General features: G+C 32.7%; 5 protein-coding genes across 9 annotated transcripts in view; 1 reads left to right on the forward strand and 4 right to left on the reverse strand.

Annotated features, from left to right (window-relative positions):
• The window catches only part of LOC143196467 (A disintegrin and metalloproteinase with thrombospondin motifs adt-2), a 22,328-nt gene extending 21,657 nt beyond the window's left edge, over positions 1-671 (reverse strand). The window contains exon 1 of the mRNA XM_076404153.1: positions 310-671. Coding sequence (XP_076260268.1) covers positions 310-554 — 245 coding nt within the window. The 5' untranslated portion in view covers positions 555-671. The remainder of the gene's footprint in view (positions 1-309) is intronic.
• Phax (Phosphorylated adaptor for RNA export) lies at positions 523-20,555 on the forward strand. 4 transcript variants are annotated; one of them, XM_076404163.1, is made up of 8 exons: positions 523-635; positions 18,874-18,980; positions 19,031-19,307; positions 19,359-19,512; positions 19,570-19,721; positions 19,776-19,867; positions 19,929-20,100; positions 20,175-20,555. In XM_076404163.1, exons 2-8 carry the CDS (start codon positions 18,945-18,947, stop codon positions 20,477-20,479), a joined length of 1,188 nt encoding a protein of 395 aa, XP_076260278.1. In that variant the 5' UTR covers positions 523-635; positions 18,874-18,944; the 3' UTR covers positions 20,480-20,555. The 4 variants fall into 4 exon arrangements, with proteins under 4 accessions (XP_076260278.1, XP_076260277.1, XP_076260279.1 ...); XM_076404162.1 differs by lacking the exon at positions 523-635 and adding an exon at positions 18,679-18,750; XM_076404164.1 differs by lacking the exon at positions 523-635 and having other exon boundaries at positions 18,809-18,980; positions 19,573-19,721.
• Positions 15,983-18,261, reverse strand: wash (WASH complex subunit washout). The gene is made up of 4 exons (XM_076404159.1): positions 18,088-18,261; positions 16,723-18,036; positions 16,259-16,668; positions 15,983-16,198 (listed from the first exon to the last, which is right to left on the reverse strand). Exons 2-3 carry the CDS (start codon positions 17,726-17,728, stop codon positions 16,292-16,294), a joined length of 1,383 nt encoding a protein of 460 aa, XP_076260274.1. The 5' UTR covers positions 17,729-18,036; positions 18,088-18,261; the 3' UTR covers positions 15,983-16,198; positions 16,259-16,291.
• Ccs (Copper chaperone for superoxide dismutase) lies at positions 17,814-18,491 on the reverse strand. The gene is made up of 4 exons (XM_076404025.1): positions 18,320-18,491; positions 18,088-18,261; positions 17,864-18,036; positions 17,814-17,819 (listed from the first exon to the last, which is right to left on the reverse strand). Exons 1-4 carry the CDS (start codon positions 18,489-18,491, stop codon positions 17,814-17,816), a joined length of 525 nt encoding a protein of 174 aa, XP_076260140.1.
• LOC143196472 (centromere protein X) lies at positions 20,238-21,074 on the reverse strand. Of its 2 annotated transcripts, none has more exons than XM_076404167.1 (3): positions 20,921-21,074; positions 20,666-20,857; positions 20,238-20,604 (listed from the first exon to the last, which is right to left on the reverse strand). In XM_076404167.1, exons 1-3 carry the CDS (start codon positions 20,969-20,971, stop codon positions 20,587-20,589), a joined length of 261 nt encoding a protein of 86 aa, XP_076260282.1. In that variant the 5' UTR covers positions 20,972-21,074; the 3' UTR covers positions 20,238-20,586. The 2 variants fall into 2 exon arrangements, with proteins under 2 accessions (XP_076260282.1, XP_076260281.1); XM_076404166.1 differs by having other exon boundaries at positions 20,484-20,604; positions 20,663-20,857.
• Between the last annotated feature and the right edge of the window lie 6 nt (positions 21,075-21,080).

Raw genomic sequence — 21,080 nt, forward strand, 5'->3', positions numbered from 1 at the left:
GTGAGGTGCATTTAATAGAAAACCAGAAATGTTAACACATAAATATATATTACACTAGTGACTAAGATAGGACCGATGGGTCCCTCTAGGTTTAAGTTAAAGTAAAAATAAATTGTAGTTTAGTCGGCAACGACTAGTAACAATGTAATAAATAAAATTTAAAATAATACTTCTAGAACCTTAAAATCAACATAATGTTACTATGCGTCACATTAATTCAGATTACGGATAAAATATTCCACTCAGTGAATATAAATTAATGCGAATGCAAGCCGTCAAACGCGCTAGGAATAGTTTAACTAGCCTTACCTTTCGAACGCAGAAAAACTATAGTTGAGCTCGTTTCCCGGTTCGTTGTCGAGGAAACGTTCCTGCTGCGGCCAATCCTCGGGCAAAAACACGATATCGTAATCCGGAACCGAATTTTCGTCGTCCGTGTGAAAATAGTAGGCGAGATCGGGGCCAATCATCGCGTCGTGTAGGGCGTACTTTAGGGCGACGACGGGTCGCACGACCGCGCACGCCAGCAGGGCCAGGAGCAATTTTTCATGCATCGTTGACGGACCAGCGTTATTTTTTTCCCATTGGTCATTTGGTTTTTCTTTTTATACGTTTCGCGCGGATACAGTTAGTTGGTGAGTTATGAGGGTACTTCAGATCGACTGAGAACGATAATGCTTGAATATTTAAGATCGAAAGAATAGGATGGGTTAGGTAAAACCTGTAAAAAGTGTGTTGACCTTATTTTCAGGCACAGTGGTGTATCACGGCGGTTATTTTCAGTCGTCTCGTCTGCGGTACGATATTTTTCGTATAATTTCGTATATTAATAATTTTATTGTTACTTTTTTTAATTCAAATAAAATCAAGTAGGCCAAGGATATTTTTAAAATGTATATATGAGCAATAATGCATATAAATAAAGTACTTGTCCAATGTGGAAATTATTCTGGCAGATACAATACCATTTACCGGAAAGTCTTCAGTATATCGGAAAGTCATTACCGTTTTTTTTTTCGTAAAAAATTACATAATCTTCAAGAAAATGAAAAAATATACTTGTTGAAAGCAATGGTCATTTGATTTTATACATCTTGCCCATCTTTTGGGAAATTTAAGGATACCATCTCAAAAAAAGTATTTGTCGTTTGAGCAAAACCATTCATCGAGCCATTTTCTAACTCTTCAAAATTGGGGCTGTGCTGCAAACAGTTGATAGTCAAAAAACTAGCGCAAACTCAAATGCACCGTTCGACTATTTTATTCAATTCGTGATGTCAGACGAAGATGTAAGAAGTTTCCTGTATAAGTTGTGAGAGAGGAAAGGACGGAGATAATTGCTTGGACCCGTTAATTTTATATGTGTTTATATTTTTCAACGGTAGTATAAGCGAGACGGAAATGTACATATTTCTTCACGTACTAACTTTAAAAAAGAAAAGGAAAAAATAATTGCTGAATTCTATTAACATGCAATTAAAATTTAATTTTAAAGGAAGTAGAATTACTTTTATATTTGAATGTTCTGTGGATATGTAAAAAGGAATGGAATTTTTCTATGGAAGGGAATAATACCCCACAAGTGTTTTATGGTATTTTAATATGTTGATTGCTATTTTCAAATAATATACTATAATAAATATGGACAATAAAATAGAACTTAAACAAAACCTAAAAACTAAAGATGTACAATAACCATAATACCAAATAAAAATTAAACATATACCTGATCATAGAAAAAAAAATTCATGGCATAATTAAAAATGATCGCACAATAACTAGTAGAGCTTTTTTAAATGAAGTAAATTTATTATTCAACAGAAATATTTTTTTAACAACAAATTGAGAGATTAATGGAAATATTACCTATTATTGCCATAATAACAGTAATTTATATATATATTACATATATATCAATGTAAGCATAAATTGGGTACATTTTTGTCAAGGCCGCGGCTAGTACGACAGAGTCAGAACGTTAAAAATCAGTCGAATGAAACTAGTAGAACCAAAAATAGTAACTAAAAGTACAAGACTGAAACAATTGATAGGAAATAGTAGTCAATTACTAAAAAGTCGATAGTCGGTTTCAGTCGATAGTTCCCAACACTAATTGTGACCAAAACAATTTGACCTTGGACTTGATAACCATGATTTCTTGCGCTTAGGGTTTTAAAAATAAATCCATCCAAAATTCATCATCCCTCACTATTCGATTCATAGAAATATTTTCCGATCATACCTTTAAATCAGCATTTCACAGGCGATATTTCGATTTTTCATTTGCCTGTTATTCAATTGAATGATCAATTGATTTTCCTATCTTTTGGATTTTCCCTATTGCTCGTAATCGTTCTCTAAAGGTTTCTTAGGCCACACTTAACGCTTTTGCCAATTGTTTTTGAGTTTGGATTGGGTCTTCATCCAATAACATTTCCAGTGTGCGGAACTTCAAACTTTTTTGGTCTATCATAACATTCTTGTTTTGTACATAAAGCATGTTCACCGTAAGGTTCTACCAGCAAACGATGACTTTCAGCGACTTTTTTCTTTTGACGAAACTTGACATTTTCAAGGATATATAAATCTATGACAGTATTACTTTCGGAAAATAGAACACGTATAGTTTTGAAGCTTGATGTCAGCAGAACAAAATGACATATGTGCCAAATCATAACATGGCATACTTAAATTGGTTCACCTGGTATATTGGTACTATTCAAAAAATTAATAACGTCTATGTATAATCTTAATTTATTACTATTATTCTGTTGTACTTGCATGAATATATGAGTGAATGATAAATATAGTCCTTCCAAATAAACAGCCAATGCACGGCATAGATGCCAAATGCAGTTTCCAAAAATGTAAAAGTAATTTAAAAAACATATAAAGTTCGATTTGTATTGGTACTGGTCGATTTTGTTGTCAAATTCTAAAAAATTCTCCAAAACTTTGGTATTAACAATTAGAGGTCACAAACGTTGTAATCAAAATTCTAAGTTAATGCGGCAATATTGCAATATACTAGCGTGATAAATTTTGATGACGTGCAGTAGCTGTTTTATTGGATATTTGGGATATATGGCTCAGTGAATGCAGGTAGTGCGAAATAAAACAGTGATAGTTACATGATGCGACCGTTATATAAAAGATAATAAAAGCAACGGCGCAGTGTTACCTGAAAAGACTCTGGGGTCGATGATGAACTGAACTGAACGATAGTCAGTGATTGAATCATCCAAAATACCCTTCAATAATATCCGAGTTCAAAGTCTCGGGGTTATCAGATGTTCATGTACTGGACGTTGCTGCGGCACCACACGCGTGTTCAACATCCGGGATAACATTTTCTGGGTATTTTGTAGGGCGATCTTCTAAGATGTAAAATTCGATGACTCAAGGTCGCTACAAGGCGCTATCAGTATGTATTTCCCAAAATTAAAATTACGGCATTACTTAAGCTAAAGTTGAAATTATATACAAGATGAAGATTGATTTGTGCGATTTGGCTCACTTCAATTTTCCCATTTCCTATGTGTTCTCCAGAAGATGTATTACTTCAACATTACGATTTTCCATTTCCTCCGTAAATCTATTTAGGTTTTACTTTATAGGCTATTTATCCATCCAAAATAGGCTTTAGGTTTTTATGTAGATTGACAAATCAATCTCTTTGATTTTAGGCTAAGTTGGAAATATATTCCGACTACTCAGTACAGTTTTTTGATTTTGAGTCTGCTCTTTTTTTTTGTCTAACGTGATATCTCCAATTTAACCCACCATGGAGATGAGCTACGAGATATTTAGCTGATTCTAATTTAGGAATCGGACATCTTCCAAGTGATATAATTAGGTTTTTGTCATTTCGCCGCAACGCAAAATTAACATGGACAGATTTGGAGCTATTAAGGTACAATAAACTTTAATCTCTAGTACACTTGTGGATATCGTTGATTGCCACTTGTATTTTTTTTTATAGCCTTAGGCAGAAATATGTATTTTGCCATAACGACTGTGTCGACGGCAAATATTCCAAGGACTGTTAGTCTTATTGGCATATTGGCAGTGCAAAGCAACTAACTAAGGCACTACTTTCGCAAAGATACGGTTCCTGCAATAAACAATAGTTTCGATTTTGCTCAGTTCTTTTTGTTGTTTTTTGCTTGGAGTGCAGTGACCTTGAGACATAACGAATTTCACATTTTAGAATAACGGACTATAAAATATCCAAAGCAGCGCCGAGTAGTAAACGATAACGAATATCTGGCTACCCCGAGACATTTATCTGGTATATTATTGAAGGGTACTTTCGATCGATCATTCAGTGTCTCACCATCGTTCAGTTCGAGTGGGTCACCATCGACTGCCCAAGTCTCATCTACAGGTAAGAACGCTACCATCCGTATTATCTACATTCCAAATTCTATACTCGGTCAAAAGTTTATTCAGAGACTTCCAGGAGTATTGTGCTGTCTATTTTGATGCAGAGTTATCAGCAGTATAGAGCAGATACAGGAGACTCTTCGTACGAGACTCTAAATTTTCTTTCGAAAAGATATGATTCCAGCAGTCCACAGTAACTCCGCAGTAGCAATTTGCTGATTTTCTAGATTAATCCCAAATACCATACCCGGTCAAAAGCTTGTGAGACGTCCAGGAATATTGCAGGGCAGTATGTCTTTTCTTCGAATATCTATTCAACAATCACTGTAACTCTGTACACTAGGTCAATTATTGAGTGGTGATGTCGAAATCCAAACTGAAAATCTGGAATTTTTATAAGTGGTTTAAAACATTTTTATAACAGTTTTTCAAATAATTTGGATACTAGCGATAGTAGGTAGTAGTAGATAGTAGGTAGTAGTTGATAGTAGGTAGTATCAAAATGGGCCTGTAAATCCGATTTGTTTTTAATTTAGCATTATTAAGCATAATTAGTTACACCACCTTAAAACATCCCGGAGTCTCAGAAAGGCATTAGATATGTATGTCAATATGATAATGGCTTTTCTTAGCAATAATCCAGTTGAAATATCATCAGTTCCACGAACCGTTTTAGGACTGAGGTTGTTGTTAATTTCCATGACAACTTCCACTGTAGAAACCAGTTTTATAGCTAATGGAGGCTAATAAACAGATGTTACATTCATTGTTGAGTTAAAATGATATTAGACTCATTTCGATCACTTTTAGTATAGGACACTTGAATAATTGGTCGTTTAAATCTTCAATTGCCTTTCCATAGCAAATAAACTTTGTATGCTTCAGGGTTTAATTCACTCACATATTTTTCGAAGCAATTTTGTTTGTATTCTTGTAAAAGATTGATTCGTCTGTTTACTGATTCTGTTAAATATTCTTTTGCCTCTAGCAATTCTAGTTCTTTACCATACTCTTCTTATCATATCTCTAATTTCGAGGAGGTAATTTACTTGATGTCTTTAAAAAAATCATGTTACAAACCTAACTCAAATATTATTGATATTCGTCATCTAGTGCAAAATTATTTTTACACATTATACATCTGTGAGTACCAATGATCATCATTTAAATTTTATACATATTCGGGAAGATCAATTAGTGGTTAAGTGAGCAACCTCTCCCTTGCAGGGTAAGTATTATTGTATAATCAATTGATGTGAAATGAGGTTTAAAATATTCAAACATCTTTAGTATAAGTCAATTTTCTTTACACTAATGCAGTGAGAGGTACTGTATTATGCTTTTAATAAGCTTAAATTGCTAAACTTAACTTTAAATTTTAATTTTTTTTGAAAAAGTTCAAGAATTATGGTCATGGTTAAATTTAAGTTTGTGATTGTCCTAGACAAGAGTGTAAAATCCAACAAGGAAATTGATCCCAGTCACGCCAGTAAATAGGCTGGGTAGGACCAGATTATCTTCTGGGATTATTTCTAAGTTGGTCATTCGCCAGTCGATAGGCTTAATGCCGAGGACCGTAGTTCGGAGCCCAAGTTAAACAGTAGTTTCAGTCCAGATAAACAATCGTTGGTAAAAAGAAAAATAAAAAGAGTAAATATTAAAATTACCCTTTTAATATTAATTCAAATATTCCTACTAATATTCAGTATTACAAGTTACCAATGATCATCATTTAAATTTTATACATATTCGAGAAGATCAATGGGTGGTTAAGTGAGCAACCCCTCCCTTGCACGGTTAGTATTATTGTGTAATTAATTGGCGTGAAAAGAGGTTTAAAATATTTAAATGTCTTTAGAATAAGTTAATTTTCTTTATACTAATGAAGTGAGAGGTACTGTTTCAATAATAATAAACATATTTGATATGTTGCTACAAATATTATACTCAATAGGATATTATGCTTTTAATAAACTTAAATTGCCAAACTTAACTTTAAATTGATTTATCTTAAATTTACTGTAATTTTTTTTTGAGAAAGCTCAACAATTATCTAATAAGATCAACATTTAGCTATTTAATATAAGCTAATCAAGCCGAATGAAACAATCATAGGAAATTTCTCTCGATTTCAATTAAAGCATAGAAGTGGTTTGAGTTTGACAACTTTAACAAACTTAATAGGCTATAACTAGTTCACTTAAAAATAATCCACATTTGTCTGAACGTTCATGATATATTAATTAATTTTTTTATCACTTAAAACACAATAATTACTTTTAATTCTTCATAGTTCATGAATTAAATTCTTCCCAATATCTAACCATGATCCCTGGGGTTTACAAAGTCTTTGGCCACTAACCCTTCAAGTATTATTTTATTGGTAGACTTCCGGAATAACCAGATGGGAATCCTCTTCGATTCTCTAGGTATACATAAAACAAAGATATGACAACTAATATGTTCGAACTGATTGAAAAATATATGTTCAAGTTATCGCATGCCAAAAATGGAGCACTTTGTGACAACCCTCATAGATATACTTAATGAAAAAAACTCATACCTTGCATTTATCAAAGTAAGATATGTAAGCCCTTGACACATTTCATTTAAGTGAAGATACGAAAATGGATCGAATACTGGAAAGCTGTAAGAGACGTGTATCACTTTACCAACAGGAGCTTCAAAAAACGTTTTCCCGTATTTCAGGAAAATAAAGATGCCGAATGCAATTAAATGCAATTTGAACAAAAATTGTTAATTTTGTAACATCTTGGGAAACACATACTAATGTATTAATCCCCTACTCGCCTTGCTTATACATGAATGTAAGTACAACAGAACAGTAGTTATCAATTAATTTGTAAATTAATAGAAATGGTTAAATGGAGAAATACCTCAGTTGGTATATTTACGTTTGGCATTTTTTATTTAGAAATAGTCCGTATGAATTTGCTTTACTTATAAACTGGCTAAATACAACATGAAATTTTATGAATAAACGTGGAAATTGATCGAAATCTGAAGAACTTCAAAACACGTAGATGTATATATTCTAAAACTGCCAGAAATGTAAGAGCAATTATTGAAAAAGAATAAGTGAAAAGAATATATGTTACCTACCCTTCACCAAAATTAGACATTCGGTTACGAGACTTGGGTATTGTTAAGTAGGGACAAAAAGTAAATAAAAGAGCTTAAAGATAAGCAGCAAAAATCAAATCAGAATACTCAGAAGAGCCAACTCTGTTACACCCTCTTCTGAGAATACTCAGAAGAGGGTGTAACAAAGATGGTACGGTTGAGAAGTAAAGGAATAAGAACATACCTCAATATTGAATCAGTTGAAAAGTACATAAAACGTTACGTCCTTGGTTGATGTGCAAGAGCTATCTTGACTATCTATATCGACTGACTGAATGAGGAACGAGTGAGATGAGTTTGGTCTGTTTTCTAATAGATAAAAACTCTCAGTGTAGCTTCGAATCACCGCTATTCGTTCTTTCCTTGAATACAACATTTTTGAATGTAAATTAATAGTTTTCGTGTTTAACACCCTTTTCCATTTTATAGTTGCAGTAGTCGTAGGACTCTGGGGAGATCATAAAACCATTCTCTTTTGAGTTCATTCGCTTAACAGGAATTGAATTAATTATCAATAAAAGAATACAGGTTGACGTTGGATGAGCAATAGGGATGCAGACACTCGAAGCGTTCCTTGGTGTAGTTAAGTAGAGTTTTGGTAAAAGTATCGCACAACGTCACAAAAGGCGGATTAACGATGATCAAAAACTCCCAGCCATAAACTTATCTTCCTAGTCGCATAAATTATTACAAGTAACAAATATTCAAGCTTTGAAAATACTAGTCCTCGGCTTACTGCTAGATCTGCATCACAGTTCAAGGTGTGAAACAGTTCCATTTCCAAGACGTTCAAACGCAAACTGGCGGACAAAGGTACAGGCGGTACTCAAAAATAATTTTGCAACAACTATAAGTTGTTCAGACGAGACAACGACCATGTAAATCCCTGTGACCATTAATTTAGGAGGCGATGTTATAAGTAAGTATGCAATGTTATGATTTTGACACATATATCCTTTTATTCTATTGACATCAAGCTTGAAAACTACACATGTTGTATTTTACGAAAGTAACAGAGTCGTTCGAATCGTTCTGGAGCATGGTCGTAAATTTATGTTTGTGATTATTTATTATTTGTGATTATCCTAAGCAAGAGTGTAAAATCCTACAAAGAAAATAATCCCCGTCACGCCAGTAATCAGGCTGGGAAGACCAGATTATCTTCTGGGATGATTTCTAAGTTGGCCAGTCGGTAGGCTCAACTCCGAGAACCATGGTTCTGAGCCCACGTTAAAAAGTAGGTTCAATCCAAATAGACCTTCGTTGGCAAAAATGAGACTGGAAAAAATGAGACAGAAAAATAAAAAGAGTAAATATTTTAAAAAATTACCCCCTTAAAATTAATTCAAATTCCTAGTAATATTCACTATTAACAGGTCAATTGAAAAGTTCCCGGCCTGACACATAGATGGTGCTACTAGAATTAAATATATATGTGTTTTTTAGTTAGCTATAACCCTCAAAAGATGATTGTATAAATTTGACAGCTGTCGGATCATTAGTTTGTGAATTATAGCATTTTGAGTGAAGCAACTTTTGTTATTGTGAAAAAAAATTGATAAAAAGGAATTTCGCATGTTGATAAAATATTGATTTTTGAAGGGAAAAATTACAGTTGAAGGAAAAACTTGGTTTGATGCCGAGTTTCCGGACACTATCCCAGGAAAATTATAATAAATAGTTTAGACGTGGTGAAATGAGCACCGAAGACAGTGAACGCAGTGGACGACCAAAAGAGTTTATTACCGACGAAAGCATTTAAAAAATCAACAAAATGATTTTGAATGACTGTAAATTGAAATTGAATGAAATAAGAGACAGTCTAAAGATACCAGCTCCAACGTGTACATGATATCATTCACAAATATTTGGGTGTGAGAAAGCTCTGTGCAAGGTGGGTGCCGCGCGAGCTCATTTATGACCAAAAACAACGGCGAGTTGATGATTCGGAGCTGTGTTTGAATATGATCAAGCGTAATAAACCCGAGTTCTTGCGTCGATATGTGACAATGGATGAAACATGGATCCATCATTTCACTCCAAAGTCCAATCGACAGTCATTCGAGTGGACCGCACACGATAATCCCGCTCCAAAGCATGGGAAATCGCAACAGTCGCCTGATAAGTTTATGGCGTCTGTATTTTGGGATGCGCATGGAATAATTTTCATTGACTACCTTGAAAAAGGAAGGACCATCAACAGCTGCTATTACATACCGTTATTGGACCGTTTGAAGGACGAGATCGCGGCCGCATTTGAAGAAAAACAAAGTGTTGCTTCACCAAGACAATGCAGCGTGTCACAAGTCAGTAAAAACGATGGCAAAAATCCATTAATTGGGGTTCGAAATGCTTCTTTATCCATCGTATTCTCCAGATCTGGCCCCCAGCGACTGTTTCCTGTTCTCAGATCTCAAAAGAATGCTAATGGGAAGAAATTTGAAATGTACCGAAAAGTTGGCGGGTCGCTATAATCTGTGCATCACACTTGAATGGAATTATGTTGAATAAAAAAAAATTGCCAAAAAAATGTGTTTTACTATTTTACTTAGTGTAGGGGCTTTTCAATTGACCTGTTAAGTGATAGAAGTGATAGAATTTTACAATAAAATTAAAAACAAATAACAATATAAAATAATAAGGTTGTTTTAATTAAAAATGAAAGAAATAGCAAGTTCAGTAGCCCACGGTACGCCCATGTCCCATCTGAAATATATTAAATCATCGTTTTGTTATTGTTCCCGTTGTGCAAATTTTAAATACAAACATACATATTAAACAAACATGCTAAACAGTAATAATTTCGGCGAAACAAAAAAGCTGCGGAGATCATTTTCGAGTCGCGATATTTATGACCGTCGGACGCCCGACGCCAACGCGCACGTTGGAATTCTAGGATTTGAGAAATCCGGACGTTTTTATGATAAAAACGATTTTTTTCTGAAAACGACAAGACATTTATTCGTTTAGAGCCGCCTACGGGCAAGAACTTCGCGTTACATGGTGAAACACTAAAAGTCCGTCTTTTTTTTTTCATTTACTAGGATGAACAGCTATATCCACATGGTATCTTGTTGATGCCTGGAGAGTGAATCCATAGATTACTATACAGAGGCTTAACTTAAATAAGTAATGTCTATTTCTGGAGAGTTTCAATCGGTATTGGGTGATTTTGCGACGTTGCCATTTACAAGTAATCGAGAGGTAGAATTCGACGTACTACAACAGCCATTTTGGATTTGACTCTAACACTGGTAGTTCTTGTACTGTTCATATTTTGATTATAAATAGTAGGCAGTAATGAATAAATAATCGATTTGTGAATGTTATCAAAAAAAGCTACTATAACACTTTTAATCTGAACCGACGTACGAGGACATTCTCTCCAGGTGCGTATTAATTCATTTTTTATTTTAATTTCGAAAATTGGATTCAATTCCAAATACCAAACACCAAATTAACAGGTCAATTAAAAATCCCCGGCCTACCATAGTACAACACATTTTTTGGCAAAATTAGATTTTTATTCAACATAATTCCTTTCAAGGGGGATACACTGATTATAGCGACCCTCCAACTTTTCGCTACCATTTTTGTATTACGACTTGTCCTTTGCTTCAAAATGGGCCTCAGTTTCGACGATCACCTCTTCATTCGACGAAAATGTCTTCCCAGCGAACATTCTTTTGAGATCTGAGAACAGGAAATAGTCGCTGGCGGCCAGATCTGGAGAATACGGTGAATGAGGTGGATGAGAATACGGGATTGATGAATCATCAATGCGAAGCCCAATTCAGGGATTTTTGCCATCATTTTATTCCAAAATACATACGACCTAACCTTGCCATCCGATTGTTACTTTTTGCCACGCTTTGGAGCGTATTCATCGTGTGGGGGGGGGGCAGATTTGGAGAATACGGTAGATGACGAAGCAATTCGAAGTCCAATTCATGGATTTTTGCCATCGTTTTCACTGACTTGTGACACAGTGCATTGTCTTGGTGAAGCGGCACTTTATTTTTCTTCAAATGCGGCCTTTTTTGGGCGATTTCGGCCTTCAAACGGTCCAATAACGCTATGTAATAGTAACTGTTGATGGTCCTTCCTTTTTCAAGGTAGTCAATGAAAATTATTCCATGCGCATCCCAAAATATAGACGCCATAATCTTGCCAGCCGACTGTTGCGTTTTCCCACGCTTTGGAGCGGGTTTATCGTGTGCAGTCCAGTCGGATAACTGTCGATTGGACTTCGGAGTGAAATGGTGGATCCATGTTTCATCCATTGTCACATATCGACGCAAAAACTCGGGTTTATTATGCTTAATCATCTTCAAACACTGCTCTGAATCATCAACTCGTCGTTGTTTTTGGTCAAAAGTGAGCTCGCGCGGCACTCACTTTGAACAGAGATTTCTCATACCCAAATATTCGTGAATGGAAATATTCTCTTTTGGTCGTCCACTGCGTTCACCATCTTCGGGGCTCATTTCACCACGTCTAAACTTAGCATACCAATCCTTAATGGTTGATTTTCCTGGGGCAGTGTCCGGAAACTCAGTATCAAGCCAAGTTTTTGCTTCAACTGTATTTTTTCCCTTCAAAAAAAAATTTTTATCAACACGCGAAATTCTATTTTATCCATTTTTTTCACAATAACAAAAGTTGCTTAAAATGGTATAATTCACAAACTAATGATCCGACATCTGTCATATTTATACACGCATCTTTTGAGGGTTATGGCTAACTAAAAATATATGGATTTAATTCTAGTAGCGCCATCTATGTGTCAGGTCAGAGACTTTACAATTGGCCTGTTAATTATATTTTAGGCATAGTTGACACTGAGAAACCAAAAGTACAGCTAAATATGACTTGATGTCCTTTGTGCAAGTATATTTCATCAAAATTACAGCTCGGTGATCCACAGAATTAAAATTGTACAAGAAGCATTTAATTTTAGGTGGCTTGAAGAGTTTTAAGGGTGGAGGTTCCTATTTTGGTAAAAATAGTTTTACTTTTAAATTTGAGTGTTATCGATCAGGTAGTCATGAGAGGGTTAGTAGCAATTTGAAACGACTGCATTTATTAATTTTAAAAAAGATTTTACGTTAATCATAATAAACGTAAAAAGGACAATATGAAATGTTAAAAGAATATAGCCATGAATGTATATAACATATATGGTGTATATTCTACACACCACATTCTACACACTGCATTCCTTGATTTTATTGAATGAATTGAACTTTAACTTGGGTCTTAATGAAATATTATGTGAATTCAGGTTAAATTATTCTATTTGTGTTATATTCAACAAATATACATACAATTTTCAACGACTGGCAATGTTTCAAATTCAAATCCTTGTGCGCATGGAGAGATTCTCCAAAGCTAGACTTTTGTACTTACATAAGCGAAACCAAGGAAATATTTTGCAATGCCTCTAATGCAGGTACTGATACCACTTTTTTGTTCGTTTTATTTGCTACACAAAGGTATTTGATTGGCTCATTCCTATAACGCGATTGTTTGTTTCTATTTGTCATCATAGTCTGTTCAAAGTTATTTTGTACATACGTCATCTAAATTTGTGACGTTAAAACGTCGCAATGTCGCCGCATCAACTCTGAGTTTTAGTTCAATTTGGCTTTGACATACAACAAAATGCTAATCTAAATAAAATAATTGAACAAAAATGATATCAAATATAATTCATTTAACATTATAGTACATCTAAAAACTACAGTTAACTATACAGCCACAATGGTTTATAGGTTAGAGTTATAACCTCTTGCCAATATTGCTTTCAAGAATGTTGCATACGTCTGACAACCGGATGACTTTGGCAGGCTCATTCGTTTCGTATTCGTTCATGTGTTTACGTGTTCTAACTAATCAGAGAAAATTGTGTCTCTTTTTAACTAGAATAAAATGAAAAAGAAAATATTGTCTGATTCTGAAACGAATTTACAAATTGCGGCAGGCAATACATTAAACCTCTTGATGACGCATATACAAAAGACTTTGAATAGACTATATGTATGAGTTACTGCATGACTGCATCCACTTTGACATACTTTCTGTCTTCTAAAATAGTTACAAAATAAAATAAAAACCAATTGGAATAAAAGAGGAGAAAACTTTAAACAAAAAATGAAATATAGTAAAATTTAGAGTAAGATACATTAAGGAAACATAGTGGAAACGCACCAATAGAAGGAAAATTCGAAAATATAAAGAAGGGATAAATAGAACAGAAATAAAAATAATAGAAATTATCGAATAATCGATCGAATCGAAAAAATAAGCGATTGGAATAAACAATGATTCGATTAAATTTATAAAGCAGTACAAGATAAATACGAGATACAATACTAAATTCGATTAATAAAGATAAATATGAAGATGACAATAAATGTAAGGTAGAAAAGAAGGAAAGTAATTGAATAATAAAAAGTAAAGTAATAGATAAAGTTAGAAGAATAACATAAAATAAAGAGTGCATGAAGATTAATAGAAAATAATTAAATAGATAAATACAGAACAGGAATCATATATAAAAGTTATTGAGAGGAATATTTTAAATAATTCTTATACACAAGACAAGAACGAAACAGCACAATTTTAATGAATAAGATAAGAGTAGCAACTTAATAGTAGCTAAATGTAATAATAAAAATGATGTTATATTAGTACTCGTTAAAAAAAATGGAAAAAACGATTCAGATTTTCATGTAGATTAAATAATAATGATATACAAGAAAACTAATAAGAATGAAGGAATAAAACTATTGAATGTATATGCCTATATGGATTTGAAAAAAGGAAAATCAGCAACTGATGCAATATATTCACTAGAAAAAATAATAGAAAAATTACTAGAATATAATATAAAAGTTCTTTAATATTCATTGATTTTTATCAAGTTTTTCGATGAATTATGTAACAATATTGACCATAATCGATCAAAAACAAAAAGTAATAAAAACAAGAACAACAAAGAATAAATATAAACTGAAATTAAACCATGGAAAAATAGAGATTTAACTTTATAGGACATTTTGGGGAAATATTTCGCGACGTCCAACATCTAGATGACGCTACTTTTAACTTACTTGCTTCAATCACTACCCTATAAGCCGCGACAGGATCTGATTGGCTTACCTTACTTCGTTTCTATGGTACGTTTGTCGTTTATTTATTTTGAGCGTCATTTTCAATATGGCTATCATAAGGAATAACGTGTTTATAAATTAAATTATTAATTTATTAGAATTATTTATTATCAATCGGTCATACAAAAAGTAAAGTGAATTATCGATCTAGGAAGTGTTGTGTACCCAGATGCACAGATAGTAAATCAAATATTTATTTTTTTTAATTTTAGAAATTAATCCCCTTCCGAAAGAAGCTCTACAAAGAGTATAATTTTCTTCTTGAATCAATAGTTGCAGGACCAATAAAATAATGTCTCCTGAATGCAAATCTATTAATAAAGCATTAACGGATATTCAATACACGAGGAATTTTGGTGCAAATTGTATTGCCCAACTAAGAATAATTTTGTTAAAGTGTCATCAATTTAATAACTACCTTGAGGGATTCATTTCATTAAAGAAAAACAAGTGTAATTATGCCACGTCGATAATATAACATGTTTTTGTCAAATATATTTAAAAAGTGTAAATTTAAAACCTTTTAATTGTACACAACATAATGACTTTCCATATAATATTACAAATAATAAGATCTCTAATAGATTAAATTGATGGCACTGAACAAATATAGAAAAGGGAAAAGACTGAAAGAAATAATTTTTTTACACATTATATTTATTTCATTCTTTTAATTAATACATTTATCTCTGAAATGTTTTTTATTTAAATTTTATTGGTTATTGGTTAACATATTGGCCTGCCTGGCTAATTTTATCAAAGAACCAATCAAATGTCTTCAATGTGAAATGTTTTTACAGGTGCCTATAATGTAGATTTAAATTGGCTAATCAAATTACTTGAATAGCCGATATAGCGCCATCTGGATGTTGGCCAAAGCAAAATTTTTCGCCAGAGATCTCAATTGAGTTTCTCTATTACTCTATGAACTTAAACTGAGAATATTGAACTGAACAGAAGCTGAAATACTTCAAAAGATTTAGATAGCTACTTTAGAAGCTGCGATACAATTTCATGGTGTGTAAAACCAATCATTCAAGCCAAATACAGTATTTAACTATATTTTGCTAAAACAGCATTGTAAGAAAAATAAAAAAAGCCTTAACAAAAATTTTATTAAAATGCGATATACTTCCAGTAATAGTTAAGTTACTGTAAAACTAAGCTGTAATACCTTAAAAATAATAAATTCGTATTTTTTTCTTATAACTGCATTAACAATACATAACAAGTTAAGTGAACCCAACAAATAAAAGAGAAACTATAACAATAATAGTAATAATTAAAAATATCATAGGAAAATATGGAATTAATTCATATTTTTTAACAATTTTGAATCTTTGGAATGTAAATTATAAACTAGATTTTGAATTTGGTTTCGAAACTTCATCCCATATAGTTGTCCCATCACAGGCGCATACAGTTTTTGGGTTCTGAAATAAGCCAGCTGATCTAGCAATTATTCCACATGCCACGGGAGTTCCCTTTTGATCCTAAAAATGTGTATTGATAAAAAAAGCACATTGTTTTAAAATTGATAACTAAAAATCTACATAAAAATGATGAAGTGGCTGAATCATTTAGATTTAATCGAAATCATTCCATTCTTCATCAGCATCATCATCACTGCTCTCAACCTCGCTTTTTGGAACCGGCGGAGGAATCATTGATGATATTCTCGCCAGGGTAGAGTCAGCACTGACTACCTCATCGACTTTTCTAGCGCCTGATATTCCTTTTCGCCTCATCATTAATTTCGAGTGTAAATCAGCCATAAGATCACCAGGAGATGAAGTTTTAGTAGCCAATTTAGATGTTTCAGTACTTGTTTTTCTGAGATTAGCTTTTTGAGAACCGCCTGCATTGCGGATTGCTTCCATTAAATTAGCTCTTGGGTCTAAATTTGTTACCTTAACTATATTTAAAGCTGAAGATGGTGTTACAGGATTTGTTTTCACCTCTTCTGTAAATATATTATTAAATTACTTTTAAGATATACCAAGTAAAGAAAGCTTACCATTTTCCCTAACTGATTCAACTGAATCAGTAACTTGAGATGATTCTTGTAAGGGTGGAAGGACTGGAGGCACGGGTACACTCATAGGTGGAGGTGGAGGAGGTGGTGGTATATTAATTGTAGGTGGAGGAGGAGGTGGTGGTGGCTGAACTGCCTGTGTATCTACTTCAGTGTTATTAACAGACAAGGAACTTAACAAATCCAAAGATACCTCAGGTATTGGATTCGGGTTTGTTGCAGATGGAGCTATATTAAATCCTCCATCTAATTCATATCTTAAATCATCAGCAATACCAGGCAAATCTGGCAAATCCAATGGCACATCAAGTGCAGGCAATTCTTCAACTTTTGGACTATAAAAATAATTTTCTTTATTGTTTTGATGCAATGATGATCTTTCACTAATTGAACGAGGTGCATCACCTAGTTCAGAGGTTGTAATATTCTCATTTTCTCTTACTGTGATAGGCCCCTTGAGGGAATCAGTATAAGTAAAATCCTGATATAAATTTTTACCAGTATTGAATAAAAGTAAATCATTAACATTTTTAACATTTCGTGGTATAGATCCAAGACCTTCAGTTACACTCCCGCCAGGTTGATCTGCTGTTTTTACATGAAAAAATTGCAGTTTTGTTAAAGGTTCATAAGAGGATGAATAGTTCCTATGCTTAATCTCATGCCTTTCCAGTGTCACCTCAGGTTCAGGGTTAAATATTGACATATAATCACGTTTAACATCAGCTGCAGGATATTTGGAACTCGAAAATACTGTGGTAGCTTTTTTTGCACCTTTTAACTGTTCCACTTTTGAAGCCGCATCGTCGATTCGTTGAGATATATTTGACAACTTTTCAGTATTTATTTGGATTCGATGATTAACCCGAGAGAGTATATCCCGAGTTATATTACTCAAATGGTCTAAAACTTCAACAATTTGAACTATTGTTTCCTCCTTATTTAAATTTTGAGGAATAATTGGAACTGTATACTTGTGTAACGACATTATTTATCAAAGTACATAAATCGAAAAGAAAATATTGACAATACCAAACATTAGGTTAGGTACACTTTCTTCCTTGCACATAATATTACAACTATTGAAAACATAACATATATAAATATATTACAATATAAATACCTGCATGTTAATAACAAAAGATCTTCCTATACATTCAGACAATTTAACTATATTGTCCTCTAATCGAAATTCAGCACGGCCATTTCGTTCTGCTGTTATTATACCAATATTTCCATATATACGTTTTTTCGTATTATTTTCTGGATTGAAAACTTTTCCTACACTAGTACAACCTACAATAATTAATGGTAAAAAGTGATAATAATAAAATAATAACAAACTACCTTTAGAAATGTCTCCACATTCATGTATTGAAATGTTATGTTTTCCAGGCTTTAGGCCATCAATTGTCCCATCAATAATACAAGTGTCTGGGCTTGCTTGAACAAATCTAACTACACCTTGTACATTTTTCTCACCAACTTCCAAAATAGAAACTGCAGCAGTTCCATCATATCCTACCATTAAAATCAACAATACTAAATATTCATTAAATAATTGATCGTTAACACTTGCCTTTAATTGCAACTTGTTTACCAGTAGCTTCCAGTTTTTTTTGCAAATCAAGTATTGGTAAAATACTTTCAATCACTACAGAACCATTTGCCAAATTTATATCTACATTCTTAATTCCTTTAACATCCTTCAAACTGTTTTCAATATCTTTTACGCAAGAATTGCATGTCATCTTGACTAAGAATTCTACTTTTGTTGAGGTCATTTTTCATAAAATTATATTATTGATATGACAGAGCATAAATAAATATTATTTATTTAAAAAGTATATACTTTTAATTAATAAAAAAGTGATAACCCTTACGACACAGTCTTTAATTATCTTATGTATTATCTATTGTAATTTATATGTATACAAATAAGAGTTCTTCTATTAAACTCAATTTTCCATTAAAGTAACTTAGATACGATACAAATTTAAATAAATAGAGGTTAGTGTATCTATTACTCTACTTACGTAGTTCAAATAAATGACAGTATGATGACAGTAAAAGGGTTTTGGATTGAAAATTTTGTTCGTTTACTGTCAAGCAGGCTTTTATTTTTCGTTGTAGGGTATAACCGGGTACGAGCAATTTAATGTTTGAGCAGTTAAAGTACAATAATAATAATTTTTACAAGTAAAATGGAACAAGATCAAGCTGAATTAGAAGAAGGAGAAGTATGGAATGATTTCTGGAAATGTTACTTTTTATTTATGATAATTTTCAGATTCAGGACGATGATACTGAAGTTTATGTACCACTAGAAAGGCCTCAAAACTATGCCTCAGTTATTCCGCAAAAGAGATTTCCCATTGTTGACAACCAATATAGTGATAGTGAAGAAGAACAGCAATCTTCTGGTAGTGATAGTGACTTAGAAACAAGCAATCAAAGAAATAAGAAAGTAAAGAAAATTAAAATAGTCCCAAAACCCTTGAAGTGCAGATCAGAGAAAAATAAGAAATATGACGTATGGAGCACTAGAGCACAAGAAGATGTCTTAGGTATAATTTTAGTATCATAATAGTTTGTATTGATTATAATGTAACTTTTAGCTGAAACTATGAATAGCTGTGATGTTACAATAAAGGATAGATCACGGAGTGTTGAATCATATGATTATAACTTGGCCAGACAGTTATATGCTGAAGAAAACTCAAAACAAAATTATAAAAGGACAAGGGATGATAGAAAAAATGTGAATTTCAAGTAACTAAAGTCATTTATAATATTATTGAAACAGCTTTTACTATTTTATAATTGTAGTAGGCCAAGGAAAAGATCAGACAGCTCAGAAAGGAAGATAAAAGGGACTTCTAGAGTAATTTCAGATTTAACTGTTGATATTACTAATTCTGTTGATGATATTGCTAAAGATATAGCAAATAAACTTTGTGAAGAAAGAGAAGATTTAATTAGTAAGTAAGCATAATTCTGAACTTTTACAGAGCATTTATGTTAATACTTTATAGTAAAAGTTTTGAATACAATTGGCAAGAGACGTACTATTGAAATATTTGATGAAACCAAACAGATAGAAAGTAATGGAGGAATGCTAATAATGGTAATATATCAAACATATCTGAAACATTTTAAAATATACAGGTATTTGGACTTGTTTTCAGAATCAAACAAGAAGAAGAACACCTGGTGGTGTATTTTTGTTTCTTGTGCGTCATAACAGTGAATTAACTGCTGAAGAAAGGAAAAATATATTTAATGAAGATAGGCAAAAATATAATAAAGCTGTAAAAGATAAAAAGAAGGAAAAAATTCAGAAAATGAAATGTGACATAGGTAATATTTGTATAGAACTTTTTAAAAAGTTTTTACAATTACACCTGTAATGCCTATTTTATGAATTTTTGCAGAGATTGAAAGAGGCAAGCTGTTTCCTGAATTACTTACAAGAGCTGAACTTTTTGCAACTCAAGATTCTACAAGAAAATTGAAAAAGACTGATGAGTCCAACTGTACAAACCCCCCACCTAGTCCAGAAACTGACAATCATGAAAGCTGCGATGGAATGGAATCTGCTTCATTGGTAGCAAAGTCTCAGTCTTCAATCCTGCTACATTCAGTTGGCAATAATTGTATGGATAGTACAAGAGGGAAACCTACCACCTATGATGAGGATTATCTCGATATTGGATGTGATAATATGGATTTGTTTTAAGCGATCTTCTGTACCATGTTTATTTTGTAATAATTTTAAGTTAATAAAAATATAAAGGAAATTTTTATAGTTAAAACTCAGTTTCATTTTATTCTTGAAACATTGTACTATGCAAAGTCTAACATCTGAAATAATGAATATAAAATCAACTGAAACATTCTTATATGCCAAAAAATTCATTACTACTTGAGGGAGTATACATTCAACATGATCCAAATTTATCACTTGTTTGTTTTCCAGTTTAGCTTGGTTAGCAGCTCTTGCTGCCGCTTCTATCGCTAATAGCTTAGCTATTTCAACAACCAGTTCCACTGCATCCTCACTTATTTTGTTCTTAGTACTGGAAAATTTGGATTTCAGAAGCTCCTTAATAACTTCCTGCAATGTATTAAGTAAATGAGAAAAGGTAATTAAGTCATAATATTAAATTGAAATTGTTACATGTTTAAAAGTAGTTGATATTTTGGATGGGAAATTGTTTTCTTCGGACATTACTTTTATAAATTTTTTAAGGATATTACTATAGAAAAAATGATATTACATAGATTAATATCCTTAATATAATATTATATTTGAAGGTTAGAATTAAAAATTAAATTCA

Source organism: Rhynchophorus ferrugineus, unplaced genomic scaffold (genome assembly GCF_030347505.1).
Source record: "Rhynchophorus ferrugineus isolate W39M unplaced genomic scaffold, kcgeb_rfMv2 rfM4, whole genome shotgun sequence".
Lineage (NCBI taxonomy): Eukaryota > Metazoa > Arthropoda > Insecta > Coleoptera > Curculionidae > Rhynchophorus > Rhynchophorus ferrugineus.